A 17,068-nucleotide genomic window follows, 5' to 3' on the forward strand; every position below is an offset into this window, starting at 1 on the left:
GGACATTGTGTGAAGCAATGTAAATAATATTCCATTTTATTTTTCAGGACATGAAGAAATGATGAGTGCTTTGGTGCAGAAACCTTCATAAAAGTTATTCTGACAAATCATGTGTCTTAAGAGTCCATCTCTGTCGTCTACTTGGTTCACTTTTGGATCCTTATGATCATCTTCAGCAGGACAAGGAGGGTGGCTCTCCACGTATTGTGGCAATGTTGTGAAGGACCACACACGCCACTATAATGTCACATGCCCTCTCTGGACTCACCCTGAGGCCACATAGACACTGGAACCTCGCCTTCAGGATGCCTGTGGTCATCTCCACCTTGGCCTGTGTTCTGCTGTGGGCCCAGTTGAACTATGTCTGTGGTCCAGGTTCAGAGTAGGGTGTCATCAAATAGAGCAGACAAGGGAACCCTCTGTCCCCCACCAATTAGCTATTGTAGTGTCCTGTAATGATTGAAATGTGTGAAACAATAAAACAATACAGTAAAGCAAGAACTTGTGTAAAGTACAACATACCCTGTTGAAATGTGTGGCATAGTGATGACTCCCTAAAGATTCTGGATTCATGCACTGACAACTAAACATTGGGCTTCAACATTAGTGATGAGATGGGTTGCATCAAATATTACCTAGTTAATGGAAACAGTAATGAGTTTAAGATTTTGAACAGGAAATAATTGTTTCCTGCACATTGATATTGTGAAATGACTTCCTCTTAACATAGTCTCCCCTATTGGCTGATGGAGCTTTAATAGGAATGTGGGTGCAATCGATGCACCCAATCACGTTTGGAAACTCTGAAATGGAAAGTAATAAAGTAATACGGAAAGTGTGCGTGTGTGCAGTAAGTCCGAGGTGTACGTATTAAAATATGTGCCATAGATTATCCTGCCACTCAAAAATGTCCTGATGCAAAAAACGAAGAGCTACGCACAGAATGCTGTCTGTGGTAAGTGCAGACCTGCGTTTGTTAAGTTTGAGATGAAATGGTTAAATGCTTCATTAAATACATTATATGAAAATCATATGAAAAAAACATCGATACGTGGCTTTATGACCCTCACGGTGGAAAAAATATATATATTCACGTCCACAGGCTTGTCATCAAACTGGCACGCCCTGCTCAGTAACCTCTGAAACGAACTTACCCCGAAACATAACCTGCTCCGGAGCAGGTTATGTTCAGAGAGTAAGTTGCTATGGTTACAAACATACCCTGAAAGTTACCTCCGTTTTTGGAACCGAAAGCTGAGGTTAATCACTAACTTACCTTCAAACTTACCTGGGTATGTCACATAACCCGCTTTCTGGAACACACCCCCGGACTCATTCATTTATTTGTTATTGTTATTGTATTAAAGTTCTTCCTCTGCAGGTCGTTTGTCAGGTTTCTCCTTGGTTGTTAGTATGACAATAATCACAGAATTTAATCTTGTCTGTTACTGTTTCCTGCATCAGTAGTGACTTTGTTGCATTATTTTTATTGTCTATCAATTTGGTTTGTTTGTTTGTGGTTTGTGTCATATTTCTTTACTATGCTTTCTTGTCATTGTTAATAATTCTTTTCATTACCAGGTCTTCATATATGGGTCCTCATCCTATTTGTCAGTTGTAAAACAATAATTACGGTGGCTACTTGAGTTAAATGTTGTCCTACTTAACCCTAAAAACTGGCAGCAGAAAACCCTGAAGTAAAAGGTTTGATCAAATATTTTGAAGTGTATATAAAAGCTGAATCCAAGTAAATACACACTGATGGCAACACATTTTGAAGTACTAAATTCTATTACTGTCTTCTGTGTTTTATGTGGAGAAGCTGAAGTCATATGCCCTGAGAGGTATGAGGTAAAACCTAAAGGCCTATTATACTGAATGATTTGAATTATGGAAACCACAGACAACAGGAAGTCATTGTTAGTCACGAATGTGTTGCCAGAGCAGGTCACGACTAACGCTGCCTCTGGGACAAAGACATATTGGAACTCAGCTGCCAGTCAAGACCTCCAACTGATTCAAACCCTTCTTCTCAACTCCTGCTCGTCTTTTGCATTTTTTGTTATGTAATCAATCTGTTCATATGCCTACACCCGCCTTTCACCCCTTTTCTCCTCTAGACTTGTCTTCACTTATTTATCCACATTCTTCTCATGATCTCTACGACTCTTGTGTCTGCTGTCCTCACCTGCTCTGATCTTGTCCTCTTTGTGTTCCTTTCTATATATTGTACATCTTTCCTACAGCCGGGGAGTGTGAGAAAAAGCTCATCCAGGCTCTAATTCTTTTCATTAATTTTCCATTTCTCTATTGTAACCTGTCCTGTCTCTCTTTACATCTGTCAGGTTGATTGTCATTAAGCTTAGCCTCGCTTCCTTTTTCAGAGTGAGAATAGGGTGAAAGAGCACATTGGAAAACATGCATGTGTATTTACTGTGGTATGAGAGAGATTGGTACCCGCTGGTGTTACTGATGGTGGATAAGCCATCATCATCAGAAACAACATAATAATAGTGGGTAATAAGGGCTAGAGGATAATGACACTTTCCTCAGAATCAGTATCATTTTCTCTGTGGTTCACATGCCTAACATGATTCTCTGAATGATGCTAATGTTTTTAAAGGCAAAGATAATTATGTGTAATAATCCAACAGTGATACGTGTGTGATGGGCTGTGTTCATTTTTCCCAGAAGAACCAGACAGTGACATTCAAATAGACAAGACAACAAGGCATAAGTATGATTTTTATTTGCTTATTGCTTTATTTGCTTTTGCTGTTAATATGCAAAATAAACTTTAATTAAAGCGTAAAAGTAAAAAAAAGGTGGTTGGTGATGTCATTAATAAGCTGATCAAAAGAGGCTCCAGTCAGATTTACCACCAATGCATCTTGCTTTAAAAATGAAATTCTAGACTAAATTATAATTCAACATATTCACAACTGTATTCTGACTGGGAATAATTACTGTTCAAGATCTTTACAGTTACATTTTGAATTTCATCAACAAACAAGCCAAAACTGTAATTTAAGAAATCCACAACTACATATTGACTAGTCACATTTAAAATACAGATATCTATAATTGACTTAAATGTCTTTTTAAGTGTCTCAAACCACAAAATTACTAGTTGTAATTCATCTATCCATCCATCCATTTTCCAAGCCGCTTATTCCCATATGCGGGGTAGCAGGGGTGCTGGAGCCTAACCCAGCTGGCTATGGGCGAGAGGTCTATGTTTGAACCACTCCAGTGCTACGAGCAGTAGTGTTTACATTTGTGAGGATATGAAGAAATGTGTTAGAGCAATATAGAAAAACTGTAACATACTGTAACAGGACTCAATCAGTGGCAAACAAATTATTAAAGTTTCATGCACATTTTTATTTTTAAGCTAAATAATTCAAAAGAGTTGGTCACAGGTCACAGCATGAACCTGGTTGTTGTCTGGCTAAAGCCAAACGCTAATGGTACACTAAGGGGATTGGCTAAAGTAGCAAAATGTAAGTAATGTAAGGAGCAAGTGAACTTCTAACACACTCATAGTGTGTAAACTAGTGCTGGAAAGCAATTAAAATCCTTAATCGCGTTGTCATGAAGAAGCATGGTGAAGGACCCAAACGCATACGTCATAGGTCAGACAGGCAGTGGTAGTACACAGGTTAACAAGATGATGGCAACAGTACAGAGAGGAATCAGGCAAAGGCAGTCAGTCTCAAGGCGAGGTTCAGCAATAAAAGCAGAGTGCAAGAATTAGAACAAAGGGAACAGGCAAGGCATGGTCAGGAACAAGATCCAGGCCTGGAACATGACAGGGCTTAAAATGCATGAACGCTGGACAGTTGACACAGCAACATGATCGAACCATCTGGCAAGGAGCAAGGAGAGTACTGGTACCAGACAAACAGACAGATAGAGAGAGTCTAGGCAAAAACATGGTTCAGTTCACAGGCAAGACCCCAGGACAAGGATGCTGGAATTCTGTCATGAAAACTCAATCAAGACAATCTGGCAGCTTGACTGGGTAAATACGGGTGCTTAAAGAGGTAATTGTTAACTGATTGCAGCTGGTGACATGACCAGGAGTAAAATACAAAAGAATGAGGAACTGGCAGGAAACAGACAGGAATTTAACAAAATAAAACTGGAAACTAGAAAACGCAACATTGAAGGGCAGGATCCATGACAATAGTTTGGAAAAAACTATTTTTTAACGTTTTTTATTTTCAAAATGTAGTTGTGGATATCTATAAAAACCGTTGACTAGGCAGACATACAGTGCAGACATCTGTAATGTGAATTCTGTCTATCTACCGTACAGTATGTTAAATCCCTCAGCCCCCACAGGCATGTTTTGCTTCTGTTTCAAAGTTGGTCATCAATATAATGTTTGCAGCCTACAGACAGATTTAGTCTACACTAGACTAGACTTTAGTTTCTACAGCCTCATAATATGTTAATGTTATTATCGATGTGTGTATGTGGCATAATTACTTTTGCATGGATATTTGTTTTAGTACTTGTTTATCCTTCCCTGTAATTCCTGCTCTGCCCTAATTAAACTATTTATTTTTGTACTTAGTGTGCTGTACATCTGATTTCTCCTCTCCTCTCTGTCTGGCCTTAGCCTCTATAGAGCTGGCCTACTGTAGTAGAGTAGAGTAGCTTTAATGTTTCCCTAAGGGGTTCTAGTTTAGCTATAGCAGCTGTGTCTGTCACTTGGAGCTGGAGCTATTTGTAACAGTGCAGAAGTGGTATTTCACCAAATCGATGAATCCTGCCCAGGAAAGACAGCTTAATACTGCATGAAACAGCTCTTTGTGCTGCTTGCACCATAATATTCACCATTAATAGACTAAAATAAAACAAGCTCAGGTCCCCCTTCCCCTTCTCCACCAGATTCTGCTGCCTGAGGTATTCACTATGCATGTCATCTGTTGGGGCCATCTTCCTGTTGTATTCATGGAGCTTAGTTGTTTCAAACCTAGAAGTGGTTTTGATGCTCACCAATTTTTAGCAGCAGTTTCAGGGTGCTGAGGTGAAACCCTCCGTGCATTATAAGGAGCTTCCTTGTCTTAATATCAGTGGCTTCCACCCTCTTTTGGCCAGTTTATTATGCCAGGGAGGTACCTGATGACCGGGAGGGCATAGGTGTTGATCTCCCGAACTTTGCTCTTCCCTTTCAGCTGACTTCGCAGGACTTGCCTTACCCTTTGGAGGTAACTACTGTACTTAGTGGTTGTGGTTTTCCCTGCAGCCTCTATGTGGTTACCATTTGCCTCTGGGATTCCAAGGTATTTGTAGCTATCTTCCACATCTGCTATCTTGCTCTCTGGTAGTTCTATCCCCTCAGTACTGACTACCTTTCAATTTAATTTGATTCAATTTATTTTTATATGTATAGCACTAAATCACAAAAAGGTTATCTCAAAGCACTTTACAAGGTAAGGTTTAAGACCTTACACTAAACCCAACAGATCCCACATACAGCAAGCATTTAATTACAATTTGACGGCAACAGTGGAGAGGAAGAACTCCCTCTCTAACGAGGAACGTCAAGGAGAACCAAGCTAGATGTTCCTTGACTGGATGGAGTGAGGGGATAGAGAGACAGAAAAACACAGCAACAACAACAATCAACAACAGAGCACAGGCAGGATGGTTGGACCAGGGACTGGATACAGGAAGGATGGTTGGATCTGCAGCTGCCCATCACAAACACATTGCACTAAATCCGATGGTACCTGTAGGTAAGGACAGAGTGGGGGAGAGACAGAAAGTGGGGGAGAAGCACAACTACTGGAGAAAAAGAGACGATTAGAAGAAGATTAGAAGATTAGAGAAGATTAGTTAAGCACTAAACAATGATGGGAGGTTATTGGATAGAAGCAGTAGAAGGAAACAGAGGAGCTTGGTGTATAAATTAAGTCCACCAGCAGTCTATGTCTATTGCAGCTGATGGTTCCTGTGACTAACAATCATTGCCAGTGACCCGAACCATCTCTAACTATACGCTTTATCAAAAAGGAAGGTTTTTAGCCTGATCTTAACGGTGGAGAGTGTGTCAGCTTCTTGAACCTGAACAGGGAGCTGGTTCCAGAGGAGTAGAGGAGCTTGGTAGCTAAAAGCTCTGCCCCCCGTTCTACATTTAAAGACTCTAGGAACCACAAGTAGCCCAGCGCTCTGAGAACGAAGCGTTCTGCTGGTAGCATAAGGAACTATGAGATCTTTAAGATAAGAAGGAGCTTTATCATTAAGTGCTTTGTAGGTCAGTAGGAGAATTTTAAATTATATCCTACACTTTACAGACAGCCAGTGCAGAGAAACTAATGTAGGAGAAATGTGATCTCTCTCTTTCTAAGTCCCATCAGAACTCTGGCTATAGCATTTTGAATTAGCTGTAGGCTTTTTAAAGAGCTGTTAGGACATCTTATGAGTAAGAAGATACAGTAGTCCAGCCTAAAGGTCCAGTTTCTCTGCATTGCTCTGAGAGAGGATGCTTCTTAGCCATATTTCTAATGTTATGCCATCCAGGGTGGCTATCTGAATCAATAGTGTAATTTTGGTTTTAGCTGAAATTAGTTGAAGGAAGTTTTGGGAGATCCAAAATTAAACAACTTTAAATTTTGGCTAGTTAATCTGTTTCATTTGGTTCCAAAGACATATATAGCTGAGTATCATCTGCATAACAATGAAAATTTATAGAATGTTTCCTAATAATCTCACCTGGAGGAGGCATGTAAGGACTGAACAGTATTGGAGGATTGGAGGATAACATGAACAAACTGGAAACTGTTCAACAAATAGGATTTACACTGTAAATAGGATTTAAACCATCCAGGTGCTGTACCCACTCAGGTGGTCAGGTAATGGTTTAGCCACATTTTTTTCAAAAATCTTAAAAGTAAAGTGTAAATTTAAAGTGGGCCTATAGTTAGCTACGTAGTTCTCCAGGGTCCAGAGTAGGTTTTTTCAATAAAGGTTTGAACACAGCCACTTACCTGTGGTACATAGCCTAAATGTAAAGATTAGTTGATTTGATTTAATATGGACGAGCTGATTAAAGGTAGACCTTCTTTGAGTAATCTGGTTGGGATTAGATCTAAAAGACAAGTGGACAAAATGGAAGAGTTAAGTTATGGGGGAAAAGCTCTCTAAGTAAGACAGAGGACCGTGTTTTCGTTTTCCTCAATTGAGGAGGAATAATATGTTTCCTAGCAGCACAAAGTGCTTTTTAATATATTATTAGACTGTCCTTTAATGCAATGCAGTTTACATTTACCTTGTTAGAACACCACTGCCTTTCTCTTTGCCGGGTCATGTACTGTGGATCTCTGAGTTATACCATGGAGCTAACCTCCTCTGATTCACTGCCTTCTTCAGAGGAGGAGCCATTGTGTCTAACATTGTACGTAGAGAAGCTGCAGCATCATCTACAAGACAGTTAACCTGTTCTTGAGGATTAAGGTGACTGTTCTCCTCTGTGTAGCTACAAGACAATGAGGCAAAAGATGATGGAATCATCAACTTGAACCTGGAAACAGCATCTTCAGATAAGCATTTGTTATAGTAAAATTTCTTTCCAGCTGCTGCAAGGTGAATTATCGTGGTCAGATAACAGGATTTTGGGGAAGAACTATTAAATTATCAATTTCAATGTCAGGACAAGATTGAGGGTACTGTATGATTAAAACAGTGAGTAGGTTCATTTACATGCTGAGTAAAACCAATAGTGTCTAACAATGAGTCAAAAGCAGTGCTGAGACAGTTACTGTCAACGTCTACATGAATGGTAAAGTCTCCCACAAGAACTAAGTCAGATAAGAATTCAGAGAATTCAAATCTAAAACTCTGAATATGGAGCAGAAGGACGATAAACAATACAAAACACACCTGGCTTCTGAGTTTTAAAGCCTTAGTGAGAAAGGTTCAGAGTGAGGCTCTCAATTGAGTTATGACTATGTTTGGGTTTAGGAGTAATAAGTAAATCTGAGTTATAAATTGCTGCTACTTGTCCACCTCGACCAGTACTTGTAGGAACTTGATAGCTGATGTGACTCATTGGAATTGACTCATTTCCTTTCCTTGCTACCATCTAACCACACTTATCCAGTCCAAATGCAAACAGCTTCATTTCATTCATGTAGAGGAGGTGGCTGATGGTTGCTTTATACCCGTAACCAGTCTTGTGATGATCTGGCTGAGCGAGTTCAGGCCTATGCAGAACAGCAGTGGGAACAGACCATCTCCTGGGTATATGCCGCACTTCATGTTGACTTGGCCGATCGGTTTAGAGTTGGCCTCTGTGGTTGTTTTCCACTTTCTCACTGAGTTCTGGATGAAGGTTCTTAGAGTCCTCTTGATCTTGTATAGTTCCAAGCATTCCATGATCAATGTGAGGCATTGCGTCATAGGCATTGTAGTAAATCCAGGCAATGCTTAGGTTGGTATGTCTGGTCTTACAGTCTCGGGTGACTGCTTTATCCACCAGTAGCTGGTGTTTTGATCCCCTGGTGTTACTACAAATTCCTTTCTGGGCACTGCTCATGTATTGATCCATGTGCCTGCTCATCTTAGCTGTTATGATGCCTCAAAGCATTAGGTTATTGGGCAGCAGTTGGATGAAACTGCTCTCCTTTGGAGGTACTTCAGGATCAGGACTGTGCCTTTCATTCACTATTCAGGGTGAGTTCTATTCACTAGTAAGTTGTTCATTTGTCCCACCGTGCGCTCATGGAGTGAGGTTAGCTTCTTCAACCAGTAGGCATAGATCAGTTATTAAAACGTGAGATTTTCTGTTGGATGTCTGCCATTGTGATGGTTGCTGTGGTCTGCTCTTAAGTGGCCTGTGGTTATGCAATGCCTCCTTCTCCCATATGTCTCTTCGGTATTCTTCAATCTCCAGCCTTGGTGGGTCTGTTCTTGTGTTATTACCCTGCCACTGTTAGTACACCTTTAATGGTTCGGTGGAGAACATCCTGTTTATTCTCCTGGTTTCAACTTCTCTGGTGTATCTCTTTAGCTGGTAACCAGGGCTGTGAGCCTTTGCTTGGCAGTCTCCAATGCCTCAGGTATGTTCATTTTGCAGTACTTCTTAGGCAGGATGTACTTCTTTGTCATGCCTTTCTGTAGTTGGCTAACCTCTTTCCGTGTTCTTGATCCTTGATCTTTCTTGATCTTAGCTTCCAACCTCTATTCTCACCTTCTTCTGATCTTAATAGGATCACAATTTCTGTACTGTATATCAGGTGACTGGTCTCAGTGAGGGTCATATGGTATTGTTTGTAGTGCTGTATTGACATCTTCTAGCAAACTTTCAAAAGGTGCTTCACTTATTCTTGGTAACCGGCTTCGGGGGTTCCACGTGTCTTCATTCTTAGGACAACGCTGCTCTTGCGTTAAGCTCTGGTATTATTGGGGCTTGGAACCCAATCTCTGATTGTTGGGAGGATGATGATATATCCCCTTCTGACCTGGCACTTTTATATTGTGTTGTACCTCATCAATCTCTAGGTGTGACATAAGGTGTTGCAGATATTAGAGCACTGTGCTACATGTAGTAGATGTTTTGCCGTTAGTTTAGATGTTGGGTTTCAAAGTATCCATACTGTAGTTCGCACATTCTCTTCATGTAGCCCTGATCACTAGGGTTACTGCTGTAGGAGCATTTCAATAGTTCCTTATTCTCATCTCTTGTCCATGAATGTCTTATTTTTGTCCCAGTAGCCCACTTCACGTCAGGTTGCCCTGGTTCCTTAGCACCTGATGCGGACCTTGTTGACCCGGGCAACGTCCCACAGCCGGTGTGACTCTTATATTTTTATCTCTCATATATATATACATGAAAAGATCGAGAAGTACCAAGGGCTGAAAGAAGAGATAGAGAAGATGTGGAGGGTGAGGTCAAAAGTGGTACCCGTGGTGACAGGAACACTAGGGCTGTACATCTGAAATCTCTTTCCAGAAGAGCGCAGTCCTGATACTATGCAGGACCCCAGAGAGCACCCGTTGGTGTTGTAAAACTTTGACACTTGTCAATGAGGACGACAATCCAATCTAGACAGGCAAATTTGTGGCGATTAGGTTCCAGTAACAGTAACATCAAGCTGGGTTAGCTGTCGCCTCAGTCTGCTCTGGTGATAAACAGCCAGTAGTCAGTGGTCATAAACAGGGAGGTAACCTCTAAATTACCAAACATTATCATTACATTTAAATAAACATCTCAATTACTAAAACATTTTAGCTTATTATAAAAGAACCAGACATATTGTTTCATATTTTAACCCTTTTAAACCATTGAACTTTAAATGTTGCATCAGAAGCTATGCAACCACTAATATTTAACTGAACGCTAATCTTTAGTAGTTTTGTATTTATTATTACTGTAAAGTTATGTCAGAGTCTTTTTTTCTTTCTTTTTGTATGTGCCACATGATCTAGCCCTGTTTTGGCTCAGTGTATGCATGAATAGACATTCATCAGCCAGTGATTTTCATGAGCAGTGATAAAGGACTTTTAAGAAGTAGCCTCTAGCTTTGAATATTGCTTTTATTGATAAATATATGTAGAGAATAAATAAAGAAGTAAATAAAAGTTTCAAATTGGGCCTGAATGTTTCATGACAATAGCCATAAAACAGGCAAACCATAAACCGTTGTACTCAGAATTTTTTATAATGGAGAATGTTTATTTTGTTATGATGAAGCTGTTTATTAATTTAATAGTGACATCTGTTTGACTCCTATATTACATTATATTAACGCGACTTACAGTATATGTGATTGTTCCTCCATTTATATTATCCACTGGAAATATACCCTGTGATGAATGAAATCCCAGAATGACTCATGATGTGGGCCAAGTGGCCATTTCACTGTCATCTCCATCAAGTGCAGTTATTTTTTAACATGTGCTGTGGGCGGTTATGTTGAGAGACACTCAAGATGAAACAACAACATTAAACACAGTTTGAATATGGTTTCAAATAAGAACATGATCAATAATGAGGATAGAAACTGCACCAAACACTCACATTTCATCACTTTTTCCTAACAATGCATCCCACAAAATTTTCCACAATGCAATAATCTGTATTTAAGATATCATTGAAAGAAGAATGTATATAGATCACCGTTTCATTCAAACAGACACTGTTAGTGAAAACACAGCGAGGCTGCGAGCTCCTATCATCTGCTGTTGTTACTAATCACGCAGCAGAAAACGCGTTAATGGAGACACTGGTCGGCTCAGATAAGAGAAGAGCTGGTGTCACATAATGCTGCTGCCCTTGATTGATTTTACTTCTAGCACCCTCTATAAAATTAATTTTTTGTTTAGACTTTGTTCCTAATTTCCCATAAACACACACACACACACACACACACACACACACACACACACACACACACACTGTGTTATCTCCCTCACACAGAAAGCTGTTATCATTGGTGCAGGTACAACACAGATGAGCGTTTTAATTAAGAAAAGGCTTTTGTTAATATTACTACAGCAGCTCAGTGTTTGTTCACCGCACTTATTTGTCAGGAACAAGAACCTCAATAAAGATTAACCTGCATAGCAGTCATGGTGTGTGTGTGTGTGTGTGTGTGTGTGTGTGTGTGTGTGTGTGTGTGTGTGTGTGTGTGTGTGTGTGTGTGTTACCTTTATTAACATGCAAACCCATTGATCTTGTGTCTGATGATTATTTTTCTCACTGATCAACTTAGCAACTGTCACTAGTCCCTTGACATCTAATGTTCTGTGAGTTCTCTGTGAACCTGACCCATGTCCAGAACCACCCAACGTGCTGTATTTCATGTTCAATCTTATTGTTGTAGTTTTAACACCACTTTGTTTTGCACGATTACATTACAGATTATGTGTATATTTTCTTTACTTTCTGCTGTAATTGAGATAAATATATCATCTGTTGCCTATGATCTTTTTTTCTTATGGCCTTTCAGACTTTTTTCCTACATAATTTATAATGTTTATATATTTATGTTGTGATAGATTAGAAATGTGTTATAAACAAAAGCTGAACTTGTTTTAAAGAATACTTTGTATCTCCATAAAAGCAGCTCATGTACAGTGAGCTTCATCACTGTGTTCTAATTAGCAGCCTCTAAATGAGCTGCTAGGAAGGAGGGTGTGTGCTGGTCGACTGCCACGTCAGCTCCAACCAGGCTTCTCCTGCCTGATCAAATTCATTGCCGCAGTAATTGGCAAAGACTGGCAGCACTGAGTCTTCGTCTACATCTGCTCTATGACTGACACTCAGTGCTCACCAGCCACTATGTCACAGGTCTGTATCATATTCTCTACAGCACACACACAATCATCCACACTCACGGTCCCATCACATCACATTGTGTGTGTTTTACCTACACATTACACGCATGACGCGTTTTTTACAGCACTACATTATACTATAAGACACACACGTCTGTAGCAATGCTCAACTCTCTGCTGCTCTTTAAGATTAGAGGAAGCAGATTCTGAATGATTTCTTTTTGTCGAGCTTGGGTTTTGGTTGGGTTTTGTTAAGATGCTAGTATCAAGCAGCACATACTCTTCAGGGCGCCAGCTCTTGTCAGAGACCATAGATTCCCACAGAGATGCTGAATAGTGGACCAGCGTCTATTGTCCCTATCACCTAATAGAAACCAGTAGAACCCCTGATGGAGCCTGCGTGTCACTGATAACTCATGGGTGCGTAGTAAAAGCAGACAACGGGCTGTCACGTTACAGCGTCACGCTCATTTACCCATGCAGCTCCTCCGCCCCCCACAGTGACGTAAGCCACACCAACTACTTAAACAAGCTACGAAGTCCGCACGGAGCACTTCAAACGGATTCCGCATGCATCACGGTGCGCCACGGCCAGAGCGGGTACAGGGGCCACACTGAGACAGAGCGCGTGCGTGCCTGTTGATACATCGTATGTGTGTATTCTTTGCCTGCTCCACCCACGAGCAGCCGCGCGCACATTTCTTAAAAGCAGAGGCTCGAGGCACTCGATCCGGCGGCACCCCCGAAGGCGCACGCGGACGCTGGCAGCACAGAACAATTTGACTCTCGTTTCGAATATCACAGAGGTAAGAAAGTACATATCTGCTACTACTACTACTACTACTACTACTACTATTAGTGCTGCTGCTGCTGCTGCATTAACCGCAGTTACTAGCAGCATACGGAACAGCCGTAACTCAAATACACACATAACGTATACTTTCTTTATATGCATAAATCTTCACACACTTATTTACCTATTGATTGACATCAATTACACTATTAATAGTTGCAGTTGTAGCAATAATAATAGTATTTTTATTATATTATATTTATTTATTATAATTAATAATAATATTTTTATAAGGGTGAAATTACAGCTATTAAATAATTTTAACTAACTTTTACAAATCCAACATTTTCTAGTACTTTATTTATTTGTACAGATTTCAAGCTAACGCTTTCTGTTGCTCTCTCGTTTCAGTCCATGGCTGCCTACGCACACAGCAGCTGCATGTGGATGTTGGTACTGGGCGCGTGCGTGTCGCAGGGGCTCGGATCGGACTGCGGGAGGGAGTGCGCTCTGTGCGTGTACCGCTCGCTAGGACAGCAGTCGGGTTTCTCGTCTCTGGTAATGTCACTCGTTTCTATCTGAACCATAAATCTTATTTGTATTTCGATTAGAACCTGGATTCTCAGCGACAGCACACCATTAGGTTTATACTGTAAATTAACACAGCGTGTGTAACCGGCACGGCAGCTGGGACTTTAATAATGCTGTCATTTTAGTCTAATGAGACACTTCGGCTGTTATATATCCACTAGTTATTTAAGCCATATAAAATATCTTGGAACGAACCAACTTTCTGTTTCCTTTTTTACTTTTCCTGCTCAGCATCTGTTGATCGTCGTAATGTCTAACAAATATACAATACTCCACAATTTCCCTCTCTGATGAGGATTAGTGTCAAGTAACTGTGTAATAAAAATAGAGAAACATTTTATTCCTATTAGTTGTTGGACATGCTAAACAAATTAATGTCATTACTTTAATATCAGCCTCTATGATTAGTTTGTACAAATTAATTTAATCAGCAAATATAAAATAGTCTACGCAGTATTATGTGGGACAAAGAATCCTTCACCACAAATCTGTTCCTCCAGCAAAGTCTCATTTGCTTTAATATTTAATGAGAGTGATTTGTTGGGGTTTCTCAGTAATTCTGGATAATTAGATTAGATGATGATACATAATTTTAATACTGTGTTAAACTAATAAGAGTCTTGAGTTGATTTTGTCAAAATAACTACTTTAGATTTATGTTAAAAAAAAGAAATCAAAGTTGTTTCCATTAAGTTAATAATACATTTTCTGCAAGATTAACCAGAATATGTTGCTGTGAAATTAACAGAACATGAAATACCTCCTATACATTTTTAATTAAAATGACTTAAAATTGTCTCGTTTTTTCACGTTTGTCTTCAGTTCTTTTACACAATAGTGTATCGTTAATACCTGCTTCCCATTACAGCCACAAGAGGGTGCAGCTGCCCTCCACCATTTCAGCCTCAGGTGCTGCTTTGTCCTCTATTTTCCTGTTGAGTAATTTTGTCTTCATAAGCCAGTGGCGCTGAAAGCTCAGCAGGAAGCCCTCTGCTTTATCTAAGAGGAATTTATTACGGCTCCAATAAGTGAAATCTAAAATCATATATAAGGTCAAGAGGTTATTCCAACAGTGCAGGACCCCAGGGACCAGCAGATCCCATTAGTTTAATTACACAACAGAGGTTATGGATTTACGTAGTTAAAGTATTGACAGGAAAAATGGATGGTGGGCTGGGAGGCACGACTTCATACTGGAAGCCCCTGAAGCTGTGCACTATGTCAGTGGGAGAAGATGCTGGGAAAATGGTTTGATGGATGAATCGGTATTATCCTAATATGGTAATTGATAAGTATAATAATTGTAGTTTTCATGTTATTGTTATTTGTTTGAACACAGTCTTGGAGTCAGTGCACACAGGACAGACAGGATAGCAATGCATTCAACAAGTGTGAAGACATGTAATGTTGTGATGACACGATTAGCAAGAATGATTGTTTCATTTTGGAGATTTACTTTATTTTGTGTTTGAATGCTTCTGTAAGATTGCACACATTCTGACAGAAAAGACGTTTTAATGTAATAAAACCTAAAATTTTATAAAATGGCTCAACTCATGTGAAAGATATTTCAGATTTGTCATGGCTGGGTCAACAACCAATGTTGGAACACATGTGGGAGGATGTATTAGACAGGGGAATCTTAATCATGGCAAAATGTATATTATATAATTATGAAAATATAATTTGGATTCTTCCAGACATGTACACTTGAGTGCGATGGTGGATTGGACAGTAAGAAACTCCGTCAATGCGAGGACCTCCTATTGGAGGAGGAAAACCAGGTTGCCCTGGATGATGATTCTCATCAACAGCAGGAACACGAATCAGCAGGATCCATGATGGCCGACGATGAAGAGGTCACATCACCAGGGAACCAGATGGCAAAGAAGTACGGTGGCTTCATGAAGCGCTATGGTGGGTTCATGTCACGTAGGTCCTCCTCTCCAAAGGGGGTACTGGAGGATCCTGGAAATCATGATGGGGAAGAAAACGTTCGCTTGGAGATCCTAAAGCTCCTCAACTCAGCTGTTGACAATGGAAGTGAGCAAGAAGGTCAGGGAGGTGAGGCCGTGAAGCGCTATGGGGGCTTCATGCGTCGAGCTGAAGCTGGGTTGATACAGAGCAACCTGCTGGAGGCAGTGTTAGGCCGTGGGCTCAAGAAGCGATATGGAGGCTTCATGAGGCGTGTGGGCAGGCCTGAGTGGCTGGTGGACAGCAGCAAAAGCGGAGGGGGGTTGAAACGGGCCTGGGAAAATGGCAGTGAGGTACAGAAAAGGTATGGGGGATTTATGGATTAAGATGCCATAGCATTGGTTCTTCAGTCCCCCCCATCCCGTCATTTCCCTGTCCTCAGCCCTTCACATCGTTGTCTGGACTTGTTGCTGTTTAAATCAAGTGTCCCTCTGCTGATTATATTGTGCTATCTGGCTTTGTATAACATGGCGCTGCCTACTTCATGGAATGTAATGGTTCTGTAATGGAAAAAAAAACAAATGTAAAATGTATGATTATATATATATATATATATATATATATATATATATATATATATATATATATATATATCTATATATATATATATATATATATATATATATATATATATATATGATGGGACATTTTGGAACCTTTTTTGGGTTGTCATAACTTTATTATTTATTAAAAGAATCTGTTGATGGAGTCATGTTGTGTATGATTTAAAGCATTAAATTATATGTTTAGTTAAAAGCAAGGTAAAGTAGATTTGATGGCAGTGACACATAGATTCACAGGTACATAAAAATATTTACCTGATTTAAATCAGATTAGCATTAAGCAGGATGAATATTGATTTTAACTGAAATTGACTTATAAAAAATGAAATATAAATACAGTTAATAAAAGAGATGCTATAGAAACCAACTGCAACTGCATTAAAAAAAAGTACCTGTCCGGAGCTTATGGTTATGTGACCTGAGCCATAAATTACTGGTCATATTGTAATTGCATCTTTAAAGAGGCATGAACGTTTCTTTACTGCTTTATCTTGAACTAATATTCATTTCTCAGATGTTATAGCAGAATGTCCTAATTATGTGTTTAGAATAAATAAGTAGCTTTAAAATCTTGCAAGGGCAAAAACATGTTTTTTTTGGTAATGATTGTACGTAATCCTTCCAGGCTCTGACTAGTTTACTCACTAGTCTAGTTACTGCTGGATGCCCTCCTGCCAGCAAAGCTAGACCCATGGGTTACACATTATCAGTCATATAGTCTTTGCAACAGCTAATCTCTACATCCTTGAGGGGCTTTACTTGAACACAAAGCTCTGCATAGGAAACAGTTTGTATTGGGTTTGGTGTTTGTCACAATGATTTAACCACAAACGTTCAAACAATAGAATATTTTCAT

General features: G+C 39.8%; 1 protein-coding gene across 1 annotated transcript; it reads left to right on the plus strand.

Moving 5' to 3' along the window:
* The first annotated feature begins 12,833 nt into the window (after nucleotides 1-12,833).
* LOC114845121 (proenkephalin-A-like) lies at nucleotides 12,834-16,357 on the plus strand. The gene is made up of 3 exons (XM_029132957.3): nucleotides 12,834-13,097; nucleotides 13,496-13,642; nucleotides 15,376-16,357. The coding sequence occupies exons 2-3, from the start codon at nucleotides 13,499-13,501 to the stop codon at nucleotides 15,973-15,975; spliced, it is 744 nt and encodes a 247-aa protein (XP_028988790.1). The 5' UTR covers nucleotides 12,834-13,097; nucleotides 13,496-13,498; the 3' UTR covers nucleotides 15,976-16,357.
* Nucleotides 16,358-17,068: the final 711 nt, after the last annotated feature.

The sequence above is a fragment of the Betta splendens genome, chromosome 17, assembly GCF_900634795.4.
Source record: "Betta splendens chromosome 17, fBetSpl5.4, whole genome shotgun sequence".
NCBI classification, from domain to species: Eukaryota; Metazoa; Chordata; class Actinopteri; order Anabantiformes; family Osphronemidae; genus Betta; species Betta splendens.